Source organism: Gymnodraco acuticeps, unplaced genomic scaffold (assembly GCF_902827175.1).
Source record: "Gymnodraco acuticeps unplaced genomic scaffold, fGymAcu1.1, whole genome shotgun sequence".
Taxonomy (NCBI): domain Eukaryota; kingdom Metazoa; phylum Chordata; class Actinopteri; order Perciformes; family Bathydraconidae; genus Gymnodraco; species Gymnodraco acuticeps.
Window position 1 is genome coordinate 8,376,710 of NW_022990590.1, and position 26,447 is coordinate 8,403,156.

At 40.2% G+C, this 26,447-nt stretch overlaps 1 protein-coding gene and 1 non-coding gene across 2 annotated transcripts; one reads left to right on the forward strand and one right to left on the reverse strand.

Moving 5' to 3' along the window:
* The first annotated feature begins 43 nt into the window (after nucleotides 1-43).
* mep1a.1 (meprin A, alpha (PABA peptide hydrolase), tandem duplicate 1) lies at nucleotides 44-24,645 on the forward strand. The gene is made up of 17 exons (XM_034228670.1): nucleotides 44-189; nucleotides 410-571; nucleotides 3,462-3,516; nucleotides 3,638-3,732; nucleotides 4,358-4,551; nucleotides 9,877-9,884; nucleotides 15,184-15,228; nucleotides 15,362-15,402; nucleotides 15,658-15,733; nucleotides 15,829-15,946; nucleotides 17,248-17,423; nucleotides 19,572-19,793; nucleotides 20,322-20,468; nucleotides 21,236-21,451; nucleotides 22,072-22,536; nucleotides 24,158-24,331; nucleotides 24,415-24,645. The coding sequence occupies exons 1-17, from the start codon at nucleotides 172-174 to the stop codon at nucleotides 24,477-24,479; spliced, it is 2,277 nt and encodes a 758-aa protein (XP_034084561.1). The 5' UTR covers nucleotides 44-171; the 3' UTR covers nucleotides 24,480-24,645.
* Nucleotides 13,102-13,183, reverse strand: trnas-gcu. The gene has a single exon. It is a non-coding gene; the product is annotated as a tRNA-Ser (tRNA).
* Nucleotides 24,646-26,447: the final 1,802 nt, after the last annotated feature.

Consider the following 26,447-nt stretch of genomic DNA (forward strand, 5'->3'; position numbering starts at 1 on the left):
GCATTACAGACGGCTCTAAAGCTCCTCCCCTGTGATAAGGTTTGCCCTGCTGTGCTTGTCCTCTCAGGGGTCAAGAGTCTCGTTGTAATTCTCCACAAAGCAGAGTGAGCGGTCCAGCTGAGACATGAGGAATAACTGACTGCATTGGAGTGAAAGAAAGACTAATGAAGAATGACCAGCAACCAGGAAGTAAGTGTTGTAATAATGGAGCAAGACAAACAGAGATGTTATTGTAAGTTGTGCTCAAGGACAGCGTTAACTTTTAAAAGCTCAGTGACTGTAGTTAATCTTTACTCAGGGTGTAGACTGTATGTAAAAGAACCTATGAATTGAGAACATGCTGAACACATAATGTGACAATGTGTAAACACAAACAAAAGCTGCTGTTAAACCTGTTCAATCTTGTCAGTCATCAGCGGACATACAGGAAACAGAGTTTGGGAGTCCTGCCCTTTCCAAACAGAGGAGGATCATCTACTTCTCCAGCGGTGAGACCATGGAGGAGGAAGACAGCGAGGAGGAAGAGGAGCGGTCATCAGACAGGCCTCCCTTCAGAGAGCCTGCAGAGAAGGTGGGACACTGTTTACAGCAGTAATGACACGTTTACCGACGGCTCAGTTCTAGGCTGTGCAACCACTCAAAGCGCTTTATGACAACACAGGTCAGCATTCAAACATCCACACACACTCACACACAAGGCCGGATTAGTATCTCCAGGGGCCCCTGGGCACTGAGCGCTCATGGCCCCCCCCCCAACCCACGTACCAACAAGTAACAACACGCCTACCCAATCCTACCAACATGACCAATATTTAGAATTTTCAGTCAATCCGGCATGTCAATCGAACACCTCTTTGTCAAAAGCAGGAATATAGTTCAACCAAAGTAGGTCTAGCCTTTTGCCCGTTCAGTCAACAATCACAAGACAAAGATACAATGGATAAGATCTCAAGACAGTGTATGGCTCAAGAAGACCTATATAATATCACTCAAAACCTCAGAGCAGCACCCCACTTAATGCCAAAATATGACTGGCTGGCTGTGGCTGTACAAGTACACGAGGAGTTCTATTAGTCACACACATTGAGAGTTACAAAAGTATGTAATGTAGTGAAATTGTGTGGTTGCTCAAGCGTGGGGCTGTGATTCGGCTATACACCGCCGCCGCGTAGTAATAAAGTTGAGCGCATACATAGTGAGACCTACAGTACAGAGACGGTTTAGAAAATATATTAATTTGACCCTATAGAAAAGCTGTGTTATTTATGGTGAAGATTGAGTGTCATTTAAAACAATGTATGATGAGTGAGGTTGTAGCAAACAAAACACACATTAGCAACTTGCTAATGGGGCACATCCCATAACGCTCAAACATTATTCAGGGCCTGAGATACACCAACACACCAGGGGCGGCGCCAGGGGGGAGCTAGGGGGTGCTGAAGCACCCCCTAAGCACCCCCAAGAAATATGTGTTTTGTTTTTTTTCTTCCAAAAATTATTATTTTTATTAAATTAAATTAGAAATATTAATGATTACATCAATGCATATGTGAAACAAACACATGTTTGACCAAAAACATAAAGCCAACACAGGTGATATGATTAGGCCAATGGCCAGCACCCATTCGATGTTTGACCTACCCATAGGCTAAATTACTTTGTGACACTTGAGTGACTTCCTGTTAGCTAGAGCGCCAAATGATTTGCTAACAGCAAAGTGAAAAATTGATAATTTTTTAGTCCTTAAACGTCCATATAATAGGCCTCGTGAGTACAAGTAGCTTACTTCTGGGTCTCTGTGTTTCATTCAAGCTCTGCTCGCCTCGCGCACCAGTGGGTATCTACCGGAGATCATTGTGGTTAGCATCTGGTGCTAGCTAGCCAAGCTAACGGATATAAGGAGCTTTTTCAACAACAAGGTGGAGGGAGAACTCTCTCCTGTCAGACTGAGAGTCTCAGATAACCTCAGCTCAGGTGAAGTAAAGGACTCTCTCAGTGTTTAGATAGTTAACTTTAGTCTAGTTATCTCAGTGGGTCTCAAACGGTTTGTTTTAAAAGGCGAGTGATTTGTAAAATATCTATAAAGAAATAGAAAATCTGTTGACAGTTCTGTTTCATATGGGTGTTGAGAGATGTATCCATAGATCTCTTAATGTTGCTCTCAAAGTGCACCAGATTGATGCTTTTAACTTCAATATTTAAAAAAAAATCTTCCCGGGGGAGCATGCCCCCGGACCCCCCGAGAGGAGGTGAGGTCCGCTCCCCACTTATATCACTTTACCCCTGCCTATATGCCGTGAGCTGATTATCGAGCCTTCATTGTAACAGTCGCGGGTGCACTGTGTGTGCGTGTGGGGCGTGTTGAAGTAGAAAGTTCAACTGTAGCGCTGGTGCATTAATGGGAAACCCTAAATGTTTGAGCACCCTCTATGAAACGCACGCACACACACACACACACACACACACACACACACACACACACACACACACACACACACACACACACACACACACACACACACACACACACACACACACACACACACACACACACACACACACACACACACACACACACACACACACACACACACACACACACACACACACAGCAATATTTGTGTTCTGTGGTACTTGACGTATAAAACGTTACAAAAAAAAGAAGACAAAAAACATTAGTAAACATGAGAACCTCCTAAACCCAGGAATTAAAACGTTAATTTGCCATCTTATCAAGTATAAAGTTTGGCACTGCTCTGTATGTAATGAATTGTAAAAAGTGATACAGATAACACTGAGAACCGCAAGGGAAACCTTTTTAGTACATGGGGACATTTAGTCTCTCAGAACTGTTAACAATACAATAGAACATGCTGAATAGGTATAAGAAGAAACTGGCTCCTCGAAATTAGCAGTCTTTATACTTGATGACATCACAAGTCTGAGACGTACTTCTCTGGATTTGGCTTTGAGAGAGAGTAGCTCATGTTTCTTCAGCCAAGGAAACAACATATTGATCCACAGCTGTCCCTTATGGATGTTGATAAAGGGACACTTAAAACATAATGTTTATATGTTATTGCTATGGTATAAGGACCTTTAAACATCGGGGACAGGGAAATGCAAATACTGGCCTGCCAATATTAAACCTCTGGGGCTTTTATTGTGAAAGGTCAGAAGTAAGGAGTTGATCTAGCCATCATTTGCTGTTTGAAGTTCAAATACACGGTCATTATTCCAGGAGAAAATGATGTCTATTTTAGCAAATTCATATTTGTATTACGTGTGAAACTTGAAGTAAAACAAAGCAACAAAAAAAAATCTCCTGGGGTGTAACGACGTCAAAAAATATGAGTTGATCAAATGTTCTTGGGCCATTGAAATAACTTATTGTAATTGTTATAAAGGTTCCCCTTCAGGTATGAGTCATGTTACTCATTCTATTCTGTCTCCTCTCTCAGGCTAGGCTGTCGTTCAGGAATGTGGCTCTTCTGGTTGGGAGGATTTCCCTGCTGAGTACGTATTTAATAATTAAACACATTCAAAGCATACAATATAAACAATAGGTCCAATTTTTGCTTTGGAAAATGTCTCACTAAGTTGTTGTTGTTGTTGTTGTTGTTGTTGCCAAAATTAGCGTGTGATTTCCTTGGAGAGAGACTGGCCGGGGCCCTCGGACTGAAAGCAGCCAAATACCAGTACGCCATCGACCAACATCACAGAGACCACAAGGTAGAGTCAGATTAAAGAACAACATACTTTCCTAACAAATGTACTTTGCCACTTTTGGAAAAAACACTGAAGGCCGAAACATAGCTTTTTAATGCACTGCTCGATTTTTGGATCCATAACCCATAACATGTGGAACAAGTGGAAAGAAAATCCAAAATACACATTTAGGTGTTCATTTTAACAACCTATTTGTGTCCGTACATTTCAATGAACTCACCAAAAAGCTATAGATAAATAGCATATTATAAAATCACATTTCAGAAGAACTTGTACTACAAAAAATAATTAACATAAAACAGATGTGACGTCTATGAGTTCAACTTTTTTTCCCCTCTTTACGGCGATTTTATACAATTGAGTTTTTCCTCATACTCACTTACAAACACTACACTAATATTTGATATTCCTTTCTATTTAGCCTTTACCAAATATTGTCGTTTTGATATTGCAAAAGTCACTATTGTGATTTCGATAAAAGTCTGATTAATTGTGCAGTACTATTATAAACTTCTTGTATAGTAACACTGTAGTTTTTCAGGGCAGGACATGTGTGTTGATATTACACTGACAGCCGGATGGTTATTTCTGTTTATCACCCACTGCTCTTCCTGTATCTCACTCACAGACAAAAAGCAGCGGGGCGTCAGAGGACCTGATGGAGGGAGGGGGGGAGAAGATCTGCCTCTCCACGGGACCGGAGGGGAGTCATTACGGAGCTGCGGGAGAGGAGCGATGCCCGGCCGGTTCTCAGGAGAGATGTGATCAGAAACAAGAGGACACGAGGGAAGGGTGTTACAACAGAGCATATCAAGCAGAGGAGCTTCAACTGAAATAAAACTAAGAAGGGAAAAGCAGAGGGATGAGGGCGGTGGGGGGGGGGGGTTTGATGTGAAAACCAAAAATAATTAGTTGGTATACCAAAGAGAACGTTTTTAAATGTACTTTGTTACGTTCCACCACTGGCTATTTACAACAAGTGGATAGAAAACATCTAAAATACACATTTTGTTGCTGATTTTATTAAGATTAACATTTTTGTAAATATTGTCCTTTTGTGTTTAAGTGTTATACTTGGGGGTTTGTCTTGTAATACCCCAAATAATTTGACAACCTTATTTTTAAGGCACAACAGCTGGTATACCAAAGTGAAACCCAATGCTATGGTGGATGATTCATTTTTTCCTGAAGTAAAATTACCAATACTAAATTGTAAACATACTCCATTAAAGTAAAATTCCTGCATTCAAAATCTTGCTTGAGTAAAATGTCATAAGTATTAGCATCAACGTATACTTAAAGAGCCTGTGACAGCATCCCAACAACTGTTGTGCAATGAAATATTGGGCTGCTAGTCATCTCGAACCGTCAGTTTAAAAAAGAAGGTGCGATACCGTTCCGATTCTTTCACACACACATACGGGTATTGGGCCGGGGGCGACACCGTACTTCCGGTATCCGCCGTTTTACGCGAGCTGCAAGCAGGCAGCCGTACACCGTCTAGGTGTTGCTAAGCTTCCTGTACTGAATATCCAACCCAGTCTCATAAAAAAACATGTAATAATTACGTTGGTCCACAACGTAGGACGTAGTATTTCTACAAAAACGCCTCGGAAATTGTAAAATACCTACGTTTTTTTTTTACCATTCATTCCAATGACTGGCGTCTATGTCACGTGATCTTCAAATTTCTCCCTGCAGAAAAAAAAAACATGGCCGAACTTCGTTTTATTCTCGGTGTAAAATGCCTATTTTAAAGTTAGTTTGGCCATTAAAATGCCTTTTGATGTCATTTGATGCGAGAAATATGAGTTGTTATTTCAGATTATGTGTGCAGTGGATGCACATGATCTTTAGTTTGCTAGTTATTACGAAGATTACTTCAGGAAATTGTGTCTATACAACGTTTTCATTGTCACCAAGGTGGTTGCTAGGGATGCTGCTATCGATATTATTTCTGTTATGTTGTGTAACTGTTTAATGGTGTTATCTTTATTGCTACCCCAACCACCCCCCTACCCCCTTCCCCGTCACTGTATAGTGTTGGTCCACAGCGCAAACGTATTAGTTTAACAAAATCCGCATCTAAAATTGTGGCATAGATCGCCTACACGTTATGTTCCCCTGTGCAATTCTCCATTTACTCAACAATAACACATAATTATCCTTGTGTTTATTTATTTGTTTGATTAATTAATAAACACAAGTTGGAGTCCGTCAGGACCGAGGGTCGGAGCAGCTCATTTGCTTTACAGAATATTACACCCGGAAGTAAGTATTCTCTCCGCTTCGCTTGACAAACCCTGTGATAGTCCTCAAGCTCTGTGATTGGAGAGTGTGCCGAGCGTCGAACAGCACTTGAAATGGGATGGAACCACGGCAGAATGTCCAAAACTGGATTTGAACGGGTCCACCCCGTCCGCCCCTCCCCCACCCCGTCCCCAGAACTACACATGCTGGCTATTGTGTTTCGCAACATGTTCTCTATCTATGGCACGTCTCTACTGGGAGTTGTAGTTTTAAAAGACGTTTTCGTATTTCCCATAATAAGAAGTGGCCAGTATTAAACTGTGTACATTCCTGGAGGTTTAGGGGATAGGAAACACTCAAATGTAAAACATATAATTAATAAATGGGTGAAAATTGCTTGTACCCATAATGGGTAGCATTACCCACATGCCAGCTAAGGTCAGAAGAGCTTTATTTAACAGCTGGTCTTATGTTTGTGACCCCTCCTGTTGTTAATTGATGAGCCTGAAACATGCACTTGTCAATGTTCAGAGGCACATTTTGCAAATATGGCAGTAGCCATCGATCATCTTAAGATAAGATATACTTTATTGATCCCAAGTTGGAAACATTTGCGTTACATCAGCATGTGTAACAGTTGTAAATTTTAATTAATTTTAATTTAATTTTAGATTGTAAGTTGTTTATTTGTAAATCATTTAGTATAATCACACACATTTTGTGTTTTATATTTAATAATTCTGTGTTCTTTATTTATTGATTGTTCAATACCTGACAAGGCCGGAGATGAAAAACTTTGGTCGCAGGTTCCTCAACAGTGCATTACAAGACATCTATCAATATGTGTGTACCTCCACCATTAAACTGTCGTATTCTGCACATTTATTATACTATCTACATACATCTTATATAAGAGCATAATACATATGTATAATATCAGTTAAAATAAGTGCTTCAACATAGTTAACATTGCTGGAGGTATACACAAAGTTTTTCATTCATTGCATAACTACACCGTGATATGTCAATAAACCTTAGAAAATCTTGAAATCTTGAAAGGGATGTGCAAAATAGTCATTATATACAGTCTTTAATTATCTATTAGTAGAGAATAACAAGTAATGAATATACTTTATAGGGATCCTATTTATATCTAATAATAAAAATAATGAAATTCAATAACATGCTTTAACCACTAGGTGTCCCTTTATATCAGCTGTGCACCTTTATGGTGTAAATACAGCCTATCTACCAATTGGATCAAATATAAAAGTCAGCCGAATTAGTGTTGATACTGCAAGGAGACGTATTGTGTGAAAAGAAATGTAAGATGTTGTTTAATTGCTGATATATTTATGATCCATGTCACGTTTTCAGTGTTGGCGGCAGTTCCTCATGTTTGTCTAGAAGTCTTCTCATCAGGGCTCTATAAATAGAGAACTACGGCAGATATGTAATATTTAATGCAGCCGAACCGTGTATTACAATGCCGTTATGTGATGACTTTCAAAGAGAAAAGCAAGCACACTCGGAATAAAGTGTTTTCGGTCTGTTTCCGGTATTTGTTTATGACGATGTGCTGTGAGATGTGAGACTGGAATTGCACAGGGGAAAATAACGTATCTATGCCACAATTTTAGATGCGGATTTTGTTCAACTAATACGTTTGCGCTGTGGACCAACACTATACATTGACGGGGAAGGGGGTAGCAATAAAGATTACACCATTAAACTGTTACACAACATAACAGAAATAATATCGATAGCAGCGTCCCTAGCAACCACCTTGGTAACAATGAAAACGTTGTATCGACACAATTTCCTGAAGTAATCTTCGTAATAACTAGCAAACTAAAGATCATGTACATCCACTGCACACATAATCTGAAATAACAACTCATATTTCTCGCATCAAATGACATCAAAAGGCATTTTAATGGCCAAACTAACTTTAAAATAAGCATTTTACACCGAGAATAAAACGAAGTTCGGCCATGTTTTTTTTTTCTGCAGGGAGAAATGTGAAGATCACGTGACATAGACGCCAGCCATTGGAATGAATGTTGAAAAAAAACGTAGGGATCTTACAATTTCAGAGGCGTTTTTGTAGAAATACTACGTCCTACGTTGTGGATCAACGTAGTTATTACACGTTTTTTTATGAGACTGGGTTGGAATATCATAGTCTATTGCCTTAATCAATATCTAGTCAACTGTAAAATACCACATATATGCAATGGCATGATAATATTATTGTGACAAGTGGGGTATTCACCTGGTGTTTCCAGAAATTAGACGTAGATGCAGCCAAAATCGACGAAGGCCACTTTCGAGGGTCGTAATTCCATACATTGTAAGGGCAATCAGACAACCCACACAGCTCTAGTTTACGCTGGTAACGACCTAGAGCACACCCCTCAAGTCCAGAGATGTAATGCGAAGACATGCAGCGATTTCTTTGGTCGTTAATTCAGAAAAAAAACCTAGTGCGCTCTGCCTGGCTACGTTAGCTAGCTGTTTATATTTGAACTTCCAGGATATTTGCACTTCCAGGAAAATGGCGTATTTATATATATATATATGGCGCGTGTTGCATTGTGGGTAGCTCGTGACGTCACTATGTGTGAAAGAATAAATATCAATAATTTCGAACATCGCGGGGAAATTCCTTCGACTCATTTTGCAGTTTTGGGGGAAGCCGGAAGTGACGTCAATGCGGGAACGCTTCACTGTGCGGCGAGAGAGCCAAACACGGACAAAGTGTGTTGTCATGCGTAGAAATGGTGAATTACTGAGTTTAGGCACGTTAATAACGTTTTAATGAAGTTGACTACAGTATATTCATAGTTGTCAGTGCTTTCATGTCAATTCGGCGAACATAAACATAAATGATCGTGGTGAAGATGATGATTAAATTAGGATTACAAATCGGTAGTGAGAGCTGCTGAATTTCCTCCCGTCGGATGTGATATAAAAACAAATGGATTATTTTTGTAGTTGTAAACTCAAGTGGATGAAACTACATGAATTAGTGCTTTCATGTCAATTCGGCGAACATATGATACATTAAATGATCGTGAGGATGATGATTAAAAATCGTTTGTTTCTGCATTTCCTGATGAGAAAACAAACCGATGCTTTTTGTAGTTGTAGTACACCAACATGGATTAAACGTGTGTTTTTTTTTACCACAATGTTGAGGAAATTAATGGATAAAATGCACGGATTATTATTATTATTATTATTCCCACTCCGATCGGGACACTAGGTCCACCGTTTCCCCGCAGCGAGGCTCCCCCCGTTGACAGTTTACGTGGGCTGGGCTGGGTGCAGTGGCGGACTGGCCATAGGGACGAATCCCGATGGGCTGGTACCGAAGTGGGCCGGTCGGATAAGTCACTAGCACATCCCCCACTCCCCCCGTTGACAATTTACCAGCGGTACCGAAGTGGGCCGGTCGAGAGTCCCGGGATGATTTTTAGTCCCAGTCCACCACTGGCTACATGACCGTATGATCGCCCATATTGACGCACCTAATTCCTAAACTTCTAACAGATACAACATAAACCGATCCTTCAGCCTCATATGAGCTCTCAGACACGTTCAACATTAAACTGTCATCGCTGTCTGAGCTTGCTGCTGTGTGCGCCATCGTGCGTTTACATGCAGATGCTGGGATCCTGAACGGTGCAGCTGGAACGCTGTGCCCGCAATGACGTCACACATAATTTGGCTGGACTTGAAGAATCCCCGAGAAGATCCAGAAAATTGTCAACATTGAAGGGCAGATTAATGGTTGTCAAAGTACAAATATCCAAAATCAGTTCAGTAACGGTTTTCAAGGGTGTAAGGGAAACTTCTGTGTAGCAATGCAGTGGGAGTCACCGACTCAGGAAGGAGACACGGTAGGAGCAGGAACTTTGATGTCAAAACACTGGAGGTGTATTTGGAGTTACGGCCGGAGAGATTCACATTACAAGTCCAAGAGCCAGAGGTTCTGACTTCACGGTAGAGTTGCCACGTCAATTCTAAAGAACTCTACCTCAGACCCATGTATTTAACTAGTTCCGAGAGCATCATCAAACTGCTGCATAACAAGATAAAATCATAACACCTCTATAAGCTGACGTCAACAGGCAGGAACATAGAATCATAATACCTCTATCAGCTGACGCCAACAGGCAGGAACAGGGAGACAGAACACTGAGAGCACAGCAGCCAAGGTTACGAGGTGCGTGTGCTCAGTCAGGACAGTTTGAACTGATAAACTGGGTCAAAGTTATGGGCCTTGGAAAATATTCCACAACAAAGGGGACAATATTTACTCAAATTGATGGGTTTGGATGATGGGGGAAACTCGTGTCACAGGCTCTTTAAAGTACCACAAGTAAAAGTAGGCTACTTATTGTGCTTAATAGCCCCTTTCAGAATCATGTAATAAATTACTGTCACAGATGCACTAATGTGTTCCTCACAGCTGGTAAATGTGGAGCAAAACTTAATAACATGATATACTGCTGCTGGATAACATATAAATATAAAAATATAGTTAAAGTACCAAAAGTAAAAGTTTTGCAGATTGGTCCATTTCAGAATAATATATATGATATGTTTTATAATGATTGATCATGAAAGTGTTCTCAAAGCTGGTATAGGTGCAGCTAGTTTGAATGACTTTGTATACTGCAGGGTAGCTTGTGAATTTACTTCAGGTGGAACTAAAGTCTGATTAAAGACATGATTATATTTCACATCATTAATCCACATCTGTAAAGTAACTAAAGGTATAGGCTATTACATACATGTAGTGGAGTAAACGTACACCATTTACCTCTGAACTGTAGTGGAGTAGAAGTAGCCTACAAAGTAGCATCAAAGTCAAGTAAAGTACAACTATCTCAAAATTATACTTAAGTATAGCCTACAGTACTTGAATAAGTGTACTTAGTAACTTCCCTCTATGACTTCAAGTCATGTGATCATTTCTTAGTATTTGATCCTTCAACTTGGCCTCAGAAAATGCAAGGACTTCACAGTTTGGCAACAAGTTTTGGAGAAAGCAAATCGGAGGCAAAAGAGACAGGGAGGTGCTTCTTAATGTGTAAATAGAGGACAGTGAAGGAGACACTGATGAGTGTGGGGGGTGAGTACCAAAACTCTGTCTCCTGGTAGTCATCCAAAAATGAAATACTATATGACAGTAAAACAAGAATAGAGTTTAAAAGGGGAGTGATTTGTAAAATATCCATAAAGAAAAAGTAAATCTGTTTACAGTTCTGTTTTATATGTGTGTTGAGAGATCATGGACACGGGAAGGGGGGGTGCTGAGGGGTCTGCAGCAGCCCCATCTGCGAGGCTCCACCCGCAACCCCTCTGCACCCCCAAACGCGGCGCACCTACAGTGTAAGCGTGCCACAGTCTTTTTCCGCAGGTTATTCTGTTGATCACTGCTGACTTTTCCCTGAATCCATTCTTGTGAAAGGTGCACTCCGGTGGGTTTTTCTGTGAGCGGCAGGGAGATCAATATACTTTTTGCCTCTTTTCAAATCTCACATCCAAAATGTTTTATTTTTTCTGAAAGCCATTCCACTCACTCCATCTTTTCTGTGTCCAGTTAAAAGGCAGGTCATGGGCATCGCTAGTGCAGTTGGCGCCGGCGGTTGTGGCCTCTTCCGGCTCCGCATCGGCAGGCCTCTCCCTCGGTGTGGAGCTGTCAAACTCGACCCTAACGCCGCTTACAGCCGGCCAACTAAAAATTGTTCCGTTCACATTGTCATTTTTAGACTCCTTCGCTTCTTTGCTTGTGAATCCAAAAGCTGCGAGGTTTGGCTGTTTTCGTTTCGCCATATTTTTTATTACAAAGGCAGAGTTAAAAAAATATCAATATGAACATTTCAAATACCGCGCCGGCATCACCACCGTAACCATATCAACGTAAATAGCGTAAAGAATCCAGCGCCACCACGTACAGATGGCAACACCCAGAAATATTCACATATATAAAACAAATATTCAGAAACTGTAATGAACAATGACTATTATTTATTTCAAGATTTTTTATTTACAGAAACTCAACATTTCTAATCTGTGTGACACAAATATGCACCATTTTTTTTATCTCAAAGTCGGCCTTCAGGGGAGCTCCCCCCCACTTTAGGGGAGCTTGGATCCCCCTGGCTCCCATTGCACCCCCCCCCCCCCCACTGTGGGCTAAGCCCCTAATGTTTCCAGGTCCAGGAAACGCCCCTGATGAGTACACAGCGAAAAGAAACACAACAATCTTAGTAGTTGTTTTCTAGAATAGCTTAACGTGATATTGGGCTATATAAATAAACATTGATTGATTGATGGTTACTCAAATAAACCTAATTTTCAATGACCTTTGAGTTACTGTAATTTACAGAATGTAAGACTGTAACATAAACCTTACAGGTGAAATGAATGAAGCCATTGTAATATCTAGTCTGAAGCGTTAGCTAGCAGCTAACATTAACAAGAGCAGACCGGGAAAGAGCCGTTTGACAAAACAAGATGACAACTATTAACCGCCCTGCCGGCAAAAACTAAAATGCACAAAAGTTCATGATCATCTTGTAATTACCCTTTTTCTTCTTGTTATCGCTGTCGAAGAGGGAGTGGGCGTTTCTGCTGTTCTTACTGAGCAGGGATTGGACCAAAACCAATCACCGCGGGATAACATTGGACGTAAACCAATCATTGGTTAGTTAGAAACTGTTAGCAACGGTTATGAAAAGTGTTAGGAGTTGTTAGGAATTGTTAGGATTTGGGTTAGCAGGCCATTGGAGGGATGACAGATTCTTACAACATTCAACAGAGAGAAGTAGAGACGTTATGAAATGGAAGGGCAGCAGCCGAACAGAAGGAGGTTAGAGTACGTTTTTTTTTAAAACGTTAATACATCTCTCTCCACTCATTTTTTGTCAGTGTTCCGCTATTTGTCTATTGAATAATAAAAGAAAACTAATCAGTGGCTAGCCAGCTCAGTGTGAGTAAACACTTTAAGGTCTCTTCAATTTTATTTCGTTTTAGAAAACGTTTATGACATATCAACAAACACTTAGCGTGTTAAAGGTGACAAAAAGGTGACAAAAAGAAAACATCCGACGAGGATGGGATTCGAACCCACGCGTGCAGAGCACAATGGATTAGCAGTCCATCGCCTTAACCACTCGGCCACCTCGTCCGCGATGCACTACTCCTGTCACGTGGCCTATAAAAACCAATCTAATAACCCATCTATCGGTATATTAATCATTCTTTTTTCATTTTCACTCGTATTCATGGAGTCATTAATCATAATCTTAGTTAAACTAACTATGGCAAAGACGTAGCTTGCTAACATGCTACTAAGCTGTGCTAATGTGCTACATTTTCTAAAGTGTGGAGCAAATGTCTCACTCTTTTATCCTTAACCAAGCACAACATACCTGCCCGGTTACATCGAGGAACGTTGGTATTGCGAGGTGAATAGAGCATAATCTTAAATATTCTGAAACACTGCTAACAAACCTCTACTTTAAATTAAAATGTAGCATTAGCTAAGGATGGCAGGCTACCGTGTACATGTTTACAAAGCACAATCGTTATAGAAATATCTAATGGGTCGATTAAAATTGATATTATGTAGAGTGAGATTGGGAGAGAACAAGGAGCTAAATTATTGTTCGCAGCACGTTCTTTCAAGAGATTCGTAGTGTGAAAATCAAAGCGACAAAACCACTGAAGCCACCATTTTCAATTGCTTTGCTCCCTCAAACTTGGGGTCTTTTACGATCTCACCTTATAGCCGATTTCGTTTACAATGTCGACTCAAATTATTACAACCTTTGAATTAACCAAAGACTGAATAAACACAGAATAGTACTTGCCTGGGTATTGGTCGCCATCTAGTGGTTGAATTAGATAATTGCAAAAACACAAGTGATTGCTTCACCTTCACATGACTCTTAACAAAAGTTCCTTACAAACGTGTGCGATTCTTCATAGAACTGCATGCTTTTGCAATGTTGTGGAAAAACATCTGGAGAAAAACGAAGCCAACATTGGAACAGCATCTCCTGTAAAAATGTCAAGTGCTTGATGTTAGCACATACATCATACAAAATAACACATAATCAATAAGGGATTTTAAGGGACCTTGTTGTGTTGGGTTATGTAACAACATCAGATTAGTGCTGAGCGGTATACTTATACTTTTATAAAACGGTTACTTGATTTGACTTGTCTGTTTTATAATGTTTCATACAGAATACAGTGAACTTTATACTGTATGAAATTAATTTTTCAAATACCGCAATACCGTTGAAAAAGTGGCAAAGGACACTCAAGCGGTGCGGCAATGAAAGGAGTCCCCATTCAATCATAAATGATAAAATAAGTATTTAAATGTGCATTCTGCAGTTTCAGGGAAGGGGGAATTGTTTACATTTTCAAACAGTGCTTTTGTTGTTAGTTGTTATGTTACTTTGTGGTACGCAAAGTTTGCACAATTAAATGGTTTACATTTTGCAGTTGTTTCATGCATTCTGATTCCTTCAACACATAAGATGTATGAAGGCCACCACTGATCAGGTGTTTTTTCGTGGGGCCAAAACAGATAAATGTAAATACATTTCCAATCATTACAAAATAAATAAATTCCGTGATACCATTATAATTTGGAAAAAAACCGTGATATGAATTTTGTTGTCATACTGCCCAGCCCTGCAACACATTTTAAAATAGATTGGAAGGTGGTGTGAAAAACAAGCATGCCACTGCAGACGTATGCACATGTCCACTTCATAAAGTAACTCACTAATCAGTAACACTGTTAAGTCAAAGTCCTTCAGTTACTCTTTATAACCCACATGTACTTCATCTAGGGCTAAAGGTCTTACCTTGTTAACATGCACATTTAGAGCAGAGCATTTACTTGGTGACAGTGTGATGATGGAGCGAGTTCTGTTATTGTTCGGACTGGTGGCTCTGGCCACTTCATTCACTGTAAGTATTCATTCACTGGAAGTATTTATTATAGTTAGCCTAATGTGATCAACTATTAACTTCACTGGTTTTTATCTTTTATCCAGATACCTGCTGTTGCCCCTGAGGTTCATGGTAGGCCAAAACATGATCGTACTTAAAAGAAATACCAGTTGTTGAAAGGTGATGAATAGAATTTGAGGTGTGTTTGTGTTACAGAGGTGTATGAGAATGGCGAGGATGAGAACCCCATCCTGAATAAAGGTGAGCTGCAACACTTGAATTGATCATTCCTCCTGCTCATGTATGTACTCGACTAATGTGTCAAATGATGAGCAAAACTGCATTTTTGTTTTGGCTTATTTAAATAAAATGTGTTGTTTGTCTCCCACTGTAGGATCAGACGCCAACCTGTTCGAAGGGGACATTTTAATTCCAGTAAGTTGCATTTTGTTTTTATTTTATGTTATCTGTGAAACATGCTTATTCATTGCTAATAACTCCTTGAGTGTTTTATTGGCAGCTTTCTTTATTACCACATGTTGACTGTTGATCCTTGTTTTGATTTACTACAGTGATATATTTATGTCAGATAACTAGATATGCTTTATTATGTGTTTTTATTCACCTTGATAAGGTTTATGGACATAATATGTCAACATAATAATTTATAAAAACCCTTTCATGATTCAGGAGGGGAGGAATGCCTTGATTGAAAAGCGATACAGATGGAAATTTCCAATTCCTTACATCCTGGGTGATGATTTAGGTGAGTTTAGTTTACATTTTCAGTGCACTTTCAACACTGTGTTAACTTGACTTTCATATTTGTGTCCTCTTATAATTGTTTCTTACACTTATCAGATCTGAACGCCAAGGGCTGCGTCCACCAGGCGTTTGAGATGTACAGGCTGAAGTCCTGTATCGACTTCAAGCCTTATGAGGGAGAGAAGACATACATCAAGTTTGAAAAGAGAGGAGGGTATGGCTACGTTTCAAAATAAACTGTTGATCGCTGCTTCAGAATAGATACCAGTTAAACACTTAAAGGTCACCTATCATGCTATTTTTAGGCAATAGCATAGGTCTCAGATATATAGAAATATATACAAAACATGTCTATTAAGTGTTTTACTCAAAATACCAAACAGATCACCCATTCTAGCCATGCCTCATATCCCTCTATTTCACTTCCTGTTTCAAAAGTGCTGATTTTGGGTATAAAGCTTTAAAAAAAAAAAAATTGATAAAAAAATTAAAAAGGAGGGGGCTGAGCTCATGCGGGACCCGGCAGCTACTGTCTAAACTAAATACTGCCGTGATGAAACGCCATATCATGGATTATCAAGGATTCTCTCTGAAACAGTCTGGAGCTCAAAGGCTTTCTCTCTTGCCGGTTATACCACAAGGTGAGTTCCTTTTTACTTCCTGCTTCTTCACACACATGCTCTCCAGTACAGGTTAGCTCTGAGTGTTAGCGATGCTAATGTAAACACCGACCATATTACGTCCAAAACAGTCGGGCATTGTTTCTGATAGCAACGTTTCTGATTGGGCCGTGGGTCCACATTTCTGATATTACGTCATATCGGACGCAAATCTGGATCAGCTCCGTTGTTCCCCGTTTTTAGAGATTTGGGTACGGAGGAAAAGAGAGAGGGTTTTATTTCCTGACGCTGCGTGAGTTCCCCGACACACCGGGGACACATATTTATGTATAACAGACATCAAAAAGTGCATTTTGCATGATCGGTCCCCTTTAAATAGGTTTCGTGTGAAATGTTTATTTTAATATCATGCCAATATTATCCACCTCAATTTGGCCTATTGTCAATCACAGATTATTTTCCCACTTAGTTGCAGAGAAACATCAGTATCTCCTGCAGTGGAATAAACACATCATTATGCTTATATGATAGCTTTACCTCAATAATTTAGACACTGAATAAAGTATGGATACATACATTATAGGAGCCTATGATGGGGGGCTATTGCTCAGGGGTCTATGGTTAGATCCCAAGTGGGTGTCCAGGGTGTCCTTGGGCAAAAACCCCAAAATTGCTTGCATATGCATGTCTGTATAGAAGAGTGTAGTTGCTTTGGATAAAAGCCACATCGCAATACAATCAATAAAAACCTTTAAAAAGAGGCTTTATAACTTTGCACTGAATGAATGTCGGTGTTTGGTTTCAAAGCCTTTCTGGCTTCTGCCTGTGTGCCGATATCAGCTTTAATGATGGGTCTAAATGCAGCTCACTTTATTGACTGTCTCTCCTGTCCCAGGTGTTTCTCCAGCGTCGGGGACCAGCAGGACGGTCAGATTCTGTCTCTGGGGTCGGGCTGTGATCACAAGGCGGTGATTGAACACGAGCTGCTGCACGCTCTGGGATTCTACCACGAACAGTCCCGCACCGACCGGGACGACTACGTGGACATCTGGCTGGATCAGGTCACTCCAGGTACGTCTACGAACCTTATGATCCCTCCATTTATTTCTTTTTGCATTTGTTTAATGTAAAATCATTATATGACAATTGTTATTTTAACCCTCTAGCACAGTGGTTTTCAAAGTGTGAGGCGAGAGAGAGAGAGCTTCACGGGAGGCGCAGCGTGAGAAAAAAATAACGAGAAACAGTGAAATCTAGCTAGTTAACTTCAGCTAACTTTATGCGAGCGGCAACATGGATCGATTTTTAGTAAAGTTACCTAAAGTGAAAGAGGAGACAGCGTCTGGCAGAAAACATCAGCTTTGTTTTGAAATAAAAGTTGTGGCTCATCGGACATTTATGAGAGAAAATCCCTAATGTCCGTGTGCAAATTAATGCAGCACAAGACGCAAGCCTTGTAACCCCTCCCCCGGCCCTGGCGCGAGCCGGCGATTTCATTTGAACTGGACGGCGCATTCGGACTCAAGTACACGGAAGGAATGAGGTATTTGCGGTCTACAATGACAGAGAAGAGACTGTCAAGTTTGGCTGTACGCAGCATTGAATCAAAACGCACTAAAGCTGTTGATCTTAATAAGTTTGTGAGGCGTTTTGCTGAACAAGATGGTAATCGCCGCATTCAGCTGTTATAGGCATGCCAACTTGATGCTCTGTTCACGGATGACTCGATGAGCATAGAGAGGCGAAGTCCCGCCCATCTACTTCCGACCCATGGGACCTTATTTCGGAAAAATTATGTATTGAAGTCAATGGGGAGAGAAAGATTATCTTTCGATCCCGTATAAACTGTGCCATGAATTACACATATGATGTTTGTCCATCTTAAAAAATAATTTCCATGTCAAAAAAGTCAAAGTTTGTCGTAAAACTGTTGAAATATAAGACTATGAAAAATACGCAACTAGAAAGACTACAACTCCCAGAATCCCGGTCCCGCATGCTGGCTCTTACGGAACCGACTAACTCCCCTTTTGTGTATGTACAGGGTTAGGGTTAGGCCAGACTTGGAGTGATTTTCACCTCTTTTAATACTTTTCGCCTCACTCTGAAGGAAAGAAGTGAAATGTTTCAACGTGACGGCCGACTTGGTGTGTGGTGTGTGGTGCGAGACGGGAGATGTAGGTCATGGAGCGGTTTCACACAAAATAGAAGTGTTACTTCACAGTTTTACGACACATTTTTATTTTTTTGACTTTCAAAATTATCTTCTAAATTGACAAATATCATATGTGTAATTCATGGCACAATTCAAACGGAATCGAAAGATAATCTTTCTCTCCCCATTGACTTCAATACATAGTTTTTTTTTAAAATAAGGTCCCATGGAGGTCCCCTGGAAAGGGAGGGACTTCGCCTCTCTATAACAAACTGTTAAGATGATGACCTTACGAGTGTAAATATATTTTTTCGCTTTTTGGGGGTCTGCCCGGTTTTAAGTCCTGAGAAAGTCAAATAAGACGCTGTGTAAAACTACACTGCCCAGCCAAAAGAAAGTAACCACTTTGATTTAACTAGGCCAGTAGGTAAGGACTTTCCACTGGATAATAATACCCCTGCATTATAGCAACAACAACAACAATAATAATAATAATAATAGCAATAATAATTGGGAGGGGGGGCGCGGCTGTTCTTATGTTCTCTGAGGGGAGGCTCACCTTCCCACAACCCCTGCTCTAGCATAACTTTCTATGTTGGTGGAAAAAAGAAATCACAAAATGTTTAGGCAGCTCGGGGGTCCCTGACGATATATATTAATCACCCTAACCAACATCATTTATTTTATTCAGATGTTTAAAAAAATACAAGTTCAATTATACGACATAATGGAGACATGTGAAATGGGACACCCAGATAAGTTAAATGAAGCTTGGGAATAGGGGCCCAGACACTTAACATAAAGTATTTACATTATATTAGGGAGTTCATGTTTTATACAGCCCATATGATGGTCTGTCAAAGAGGTCACCCCCACTTCAACCCCTCATTGTGATGAACATACACATGTCTTGGTCAATAATATAAAAAAAATGGCGGGATGACGTGGAAAACTGCAGTTTCTTGCCTGAGAGCTGCAGCTTGCCATAGAGAGGGTTAATAACCAGCAACATGTCTTTAACCCTTTGTGTGGCCTTTCGTGTGTCAACATGACATTTCCCACAGGACTTGGACACAACTTCAACAAATACAACGATGACTTCATCACCGATCAGAACACGGCGTACGACTACGAGTCCATCATGCACTACAGACCTTTCTCCTTCAATAAGAACGAATCCATCCCCACCATCACCACCAAAATCCCAGAGTTCTACAACATCATTGGCCAATACCTGGACTTCAGCAAGATGGACACCCTCAGGCTCAACCGGATGTACAACTGCTGTACGTAGATGAGTTTGATTCCTATGTTGATGTGTTTTGCTTAAAAGTTAACAATGGACAGAAATGATTCTAGTCTTGGGGAGGCGGGATTTAGTTATTTATGTATAAAGATAACTGGATACAGCGTCAGAGGCGGGGCCTGTTAATTCCTCTGAAAGTTGCTCAGTGGAAAGCAAAACAAATTGGGCCAATAGAGCATGGCACTTGTGTATTCCTTAAGCCCCGCCTCCAATCTGTTGCCTCACTTCCTATCTTGGCTGATTCAAAAAATTGGAGAAGGAAAATAACTCTGGATTTCGCTTTTAGCATATTTTACAACTTTTCTAACATGATGATTTGTTGAATAAGAGCAATTTAAGTGTCCGTATTTGGTCGTTGATTTACCTAAAAAAAAAAGGGAAGTCAATGGGAAAACTGTTTTTTTTAAGCATGGAGTGACACGGAAGTTGTTGTACAAACGATTGGCTTCATTGCTCGTCTCACTAACTGGAGGCTTGAATAAAGTATGTGCCCCCCGTTCCCCCCCAGCTGGTACTCTCACCCTGCTGGACCAGTGTTCCTTTGAGTATGCCAGCATCTGTGGAATGATCCAGGCCTCAAACGATGATGCTGACTGGGTCCATACCAAGAGCAGTGTGAGTGAAGAGGATCACACACTCCTGGGGAGATGCAGAGGTCAGTGTCTCTTGAAAATACCAATCATTATTCTCAGTTAAGAAAACATGAAATACATTTGCAAAAGTGAAGTTTTACTGAGGAATGGAAGGGTCCCTTTAAAAATGTATGCAGTCACAATTACACATTACCTGTTAAATGTAATCAGTAACCAAATCTAAGTACCACAATATAAAAGTAAGTTAACCTGATTAGTTTTTGTTGCTTTTGGATTATCAAATGCACTGCTAAATACAAGAAAAAATACATATCAATAAGATGGCTTTCACCTAAGTGTATTATGTAAGAAATGAATAATGGAGCCAGGCCATTAGCTGCCTGTATCCAGATTCATCTAACAAACTCTTTAGTATTTGCCACAGCGTGAAATTAATGGGTGTAACTATACTTTTAATATGTCTACAATACGCAATGCGCATGTCATGTCTGCATATTTGTCTGTAATGCCACAGTAACAGATTCAGTGACAGACTGTCCAAACAGTGAAAGCATTCTTTGAATTAGAGGCCATAATAATGACCTGGAAGATAAACTAAGGTTTCACATGAGACTGGTTTCACCTGCTGTGAGACTCATGGAGTTTTGTAATATGTAAGAATGGACTTGGCAATATTTCATTCATCATTTTGAAATGTATTTTATCACTGCAATCATGCGAATAATCCTCATTTTATAAAAAAAATCTTATTTTATGAAACTGTAAAGGAACACATGAACCATTATCCTGATCATCCAGTAACATGTAATCCATTACTCCCCCTCCCCAGATGCTGGGTACTTCATGCACTTCAGCACCAGGACTGGGAAGCCTGCAGAGTCTGCTCTGCTGGAGTCCCGCACCCTCTACCCCAAGAGGAAGCTCCAGTGTCTGCAGTTCTTCTACAAGATGACCGGGAGCTCCAAGGACAGGCTGGTGATCTGGGTCAAGAGGGATGATGGCACAGGGGTTGTTCGTAAAATGCAGAAAATATACACCTTTAATGGTATTTGCATGTTTATATCAACACATTTCACAGTAGCATCCTGGAAAAACACAGCTTTGCATCAAGGCAAATAGTAATTTGTCTGTTTTGATATTCAAATCCAGTTATTTTAACACATCGTAAAACATACTAGTCAAACAGTAACTAACTGCTGAGACAACATTACACACGCATAGGCCCAGAGTTAGCGGGATAGGTTTGAAAAAGCTATCTCTCTTGCCCAAGGGTTAGATGACACAATTGATAGCACTGTATTCAAATCATGAAGCGACAGCCATGTGGTTAGCATAGCTTTGCATAAAAACTGGAAACAGGTGGGGAGAATAGCCTGGCTGTTTCAAAGTAGGCCAAGGTAACATCACTATCAGATTCAGGGGTGCAGGTTTATGGACATATATATATATATATATATATATATATATATGTATTCTGTTTTGGACAGAGCAGGGCTAGATGTTCCCTTCTACTTCCAATCTTTATGCTAATGCTCTAATTTCATATGAAACGGACATATATGAGTTGATTTTGTTAAACTTTTGGCAATAAAATTAATAGCGTTTTTCCCAGATGGTCAAACTAGTTATTTGCAGACAGTAAACACTCTTTTCCCTCTGCTCCAGTTGATTCTGACCACACATGGAAGATCGCCCATGTCCCAATGGAGGTGGGGGTCAAATTCCGCTATGCTTTCCAAGCTGTGCGCGGTGAGCCCTCTGCCTCTGCGGGGGGCATCTACATAGACGACATCAGCCTGACGGAGACACGCTGTCCCAACGCCGTGTGGACCATCCGGAACTTCTCCAAGATCATGGAGATGGCCACCACCAACACGTCAATTGACAGCCCTCGTTTCTACAGCCCTGAGGGTTATGGTTATGGCGTCCGTGTGTTTCCTTTGTCCACCTACACAGATTACACAGGGGGCTACACTGGGCTGTACTTCTACCTGGCCAGCGGGGGCAATGATGTGGTGATGCAGTGGCCGGCGGTCAACAGACAGGCCACCTTGGCGGTGATGGACCAAGACCCTGACATTAAGCTACGGATGTCCACTGCACGCAGCCTCACTACGGACATGAGGAAGAGTAAGTGCTCCTTATACATTTCCAGAGGCAATAAAGAGGCCTTATTATGCTTTTGGGATTTTCCGTTTCCTGTAGTGTGTTATTTAGGCTTCTGTGCATGTAAGTGGTTTGCAAAGTCTAAAATCCCACAGTTCTTCTCCCACACACTCCCCCCTTTCTGAGACATTGTGTCACGACCGAACTCTGAACCCAAATGCACAACAAAGGTTTCAAAATAAATTCTTCAAAATATAAACAATGGCAAGGCACTAGAGGCAAAACAATAAGGTTAACCTGTTCTGACTTAACGCTGGTTCTCGAACTCACTAGACAAGACAAACTGGCTCAGGTAAGGGGGCACAGGTTGAAATAATCAGGGCGGTGTAGACAATCAACGAAGCGGGTGAAACACGAGGGCTGGAAGCACACAGATCTGAAACGAGAGGGTTACTTTTCAAAATACAACAGGAAGGCACGATACAACACAAAGACTGGACAAACCACAAACACTTAAAGGTGGGGTATGTAATTTATTTCAGAAACACTTTTTGTTATATTCCATAGAATGCTCTTAACATCCCGATAGCAATGAATACATTAAAAGCTTTGACAATAAATACATGAAAAAATGTCATCTGTGGAAGCTGTAGCGCTGTAAAAAGCACGACCAATCATCTGAGCCGGCCCGACTAAAATAACTGGATGGCCTACCTGCCTGTCAGCCTTCCATCTCTGCACAAACTTATCTCGTGCCCTCATTGGTCATGTGCACGTTCGTGTGTGTTGGAGGAGGGGCTCTGTAAGGAACTCTGTAAGGAAGTGGCAGATTTTTTCCGGATGTGTACTTTCAAATTCTAGCGCACTCGAGCTGGTTTCTCCATTCTTACCTACCCTACCTTTAACATCTCTTTTGTGACATGACACATTGGAATGAATTATTACTCAACAGACATCACTATGTAACACTCGCACTCCCATTGGCTAGCGCTCAAAAACATCGTACGTGATAAGCTAAGGGGCGGGATATTTCAAAGCGGTTGACCAATCACAACAGAGCCTGGGGTCTCATCTTAATTTCGCAATGATACATATCACACAAACAATATCATTACAGAAGTACATCAATAAAATAAATGTAAATGTGAATTTCTTTGAAAAAAATATATTCTGTGAAATGTAGTACTTTTTCCCAGTCATCCATACTTGACAGATCTCAAGAGCTATCCAATACTAAGATCTTGTCTTTTATTGATGATATCGCTATGTTTATATTAGATTATACAACATTCATTTTGAAGGACAGCCTTTCATTAATAAATGAAATGTATAACCATCCAAAGTGCAAACATTGAAATCAATGTCCTTCAAAGAGCCTTCAGAGTTATTAAAAGTGATCCTGAAGGGGACATTTTACCCACAACCACAAAAGTCAACCACAGGTAGTGTAGTTAAATCCTCTGACTAACATACAGTATCTTCAAATAAATCCATCCGATAGTTGTTCTGATGCAACCGTTCAACATCCCCTTCCCTAAAAAAATCAACCATACCACCCACATGACAACAGTACCATTAAAACAGGGTTGGGGTTAAGAATGAAACGCCTACTCAAATGGCACCTCTGTCTTTTTGTGTCCTCTAGCATCAGATGGGAAGCTGTTTTGGGACAATCCCTCCAAGGTGGGAACGTATGACCCCTCCTGCGAGTGCTACAAAAGTCAGACATGGGGCTGGAGGAACTTTGTCAAGCACTTTGACCTCAAGAGACGCAATTACCTCAAGAACGATGACCTCATCATCTTCATCGACTTTGAGGGTAAGTGGTCTTCTCTTGTTCAATATTTGTTGTGTTTGGTGGGAGGATGCAGGCATGAGAAGTCATTACTTTTCCATCCACAGATATAACATTACTGATCAAATCTGAAGTTCCCATTAAACCAGCGGAGCAGGGTCACACAGGATGAACTGGAAGTAGGACATCAGACACAAATAACATCACATGTGTTTGTGAAATTACTTTTTGTTTAATAAAAAAATAGTATTATGCAACATATGCAGGAGGGATGGAAAGAACAACATGACGATGGACAAAGGATGGAAGATACTGCCATGACAAAATCATCATCATCTTTAGAAAGCTTGAAATGTGAAGATATATTTGGTATCTAATATATATATAAAAGGTGAAATACAGAAGAATAAGCTTTAGAAAATAATTTTGATCACTATATGTGTTCCGCATTGAACTCTTGTCCTAATAAAAGCTATTAAATGAAGCTATCAAAAAACAATTCTGTGGTGTGTTTCTTTTGTTTAGCGATGTAAAAATGGTTTCTATGTGAGTTAGAATAAGAGACTATACAATTAGAGGAATGTATTGTTCAAGCATAAATCTAAAACACTTTTATATTAAAGGTGGGTTAGGTAATTTTGGAGAAACCAGCTCGAGTGTGCTAGAATTTGAAAATACACAACCAGAAAAAATCTGCCCCTTCCTTCCAGAGCCCCTCCTCCAACACACGAACGCGCACATGACCAATGAGGGCACGAGATAAGTTTGTGCACAGATGGAAGGCTGACAGGCAGGTAGGCCGTCCAGTTACTTTAGCTGGGCCGGCTAAGATGATTGGTTGTGCTTTTTACAGTACTACGGCTTCCACAGATTACATTTTTTTATGGATTTTTTGTCAAAGCACTTTAGATATTCATTGCTATCGGGATGTTAAGAGCATTCCATGGAATATAAAAAGTGTATCTCGAGCCGGTTTCTCAAACTTACCTACCCCACCTTTACGTTTTCATTTGTTATAAAAGGATGCTTGACCCTTTAATTGATTATAGCTTTTAAAGAGGAAGAACACCATAGCTCTGGAGGTAATTGGAGATAAGTAAAGTTGCCCTGCTTAAAATGTTATATTTAATGTAACTGTAGTGTAAAGTAACGTTAGAGCTCTTTTCTGACTTTTTTTTTTTTTTTACAGTGGGATACTTTCTTGTCTTGTCCAACTACATCATATTTTCTTTAGTAAGAGCAGCATGTCAACAGTTATAAAATAGAGTTCAACAAATTATTAAATAAAAAATAAACATGTACACCATTTACCTCTGAATTGTAGTGGACAAGAAGTATAAAATACAAGTATCTCAAAATTGCACTTAAGTACAGTACTTGAGTAAATGCACTTAGTTACTTTACACCTCTGATTATATTTGTAACTCATGCATAATGCCTGTAAACATGCTGCTGTGGCAAAAATGTTTTCCAATTGAGGATGAAGAAAGTATATCTAATCTAATCTAATCCAAGCTATCGCGCCTTGTTGTGGTTGGCTGTAGCAGGGTTGGCAGACTCAGGATGCTTTAAACACATAGATATGACAATTAATTAAAAAAATAGGCCAACGGAGCAACAGTACTGTAGGAGATTACATTTACTTTGTAATTTAATAATGTAACCCGTAGATTCTCGACACAGGTCGTCATGGTCCGACAAAATAAATACTGGCTGCATTATGGAAAAAGTAGGATCCCACTGTCTATGATCAGATCTGTGAATCACAGCCTACAGATTTACCTAATTAAATTATTGTTAGCATATTATATAATGTAAGTGTCCTTAATTACCCTTTTTTTTAACTCTTACCTGTCCTAATATTTTAACACCTGAATAGAGTGATCAATAGAGGTTTATTTAATCTTATATTACATAGCAATAATAGCTCTTAAACTGACATGTTTCTTTGATCAATGAGACTTTAAGTAACTACTCCCAGCAACCACAACTGTAGCTGTCATGGCGACCAAGGCCTATTCCGATGGGGTCTGTTTCAGGAGAATGTCTTTGTAAAATACAGATATCCACAGCCACAAAGAGGTCAAACCTGTAAACAACATAACTGCCTGTTTTATTGGATTTAAAATCAGAGTTCATA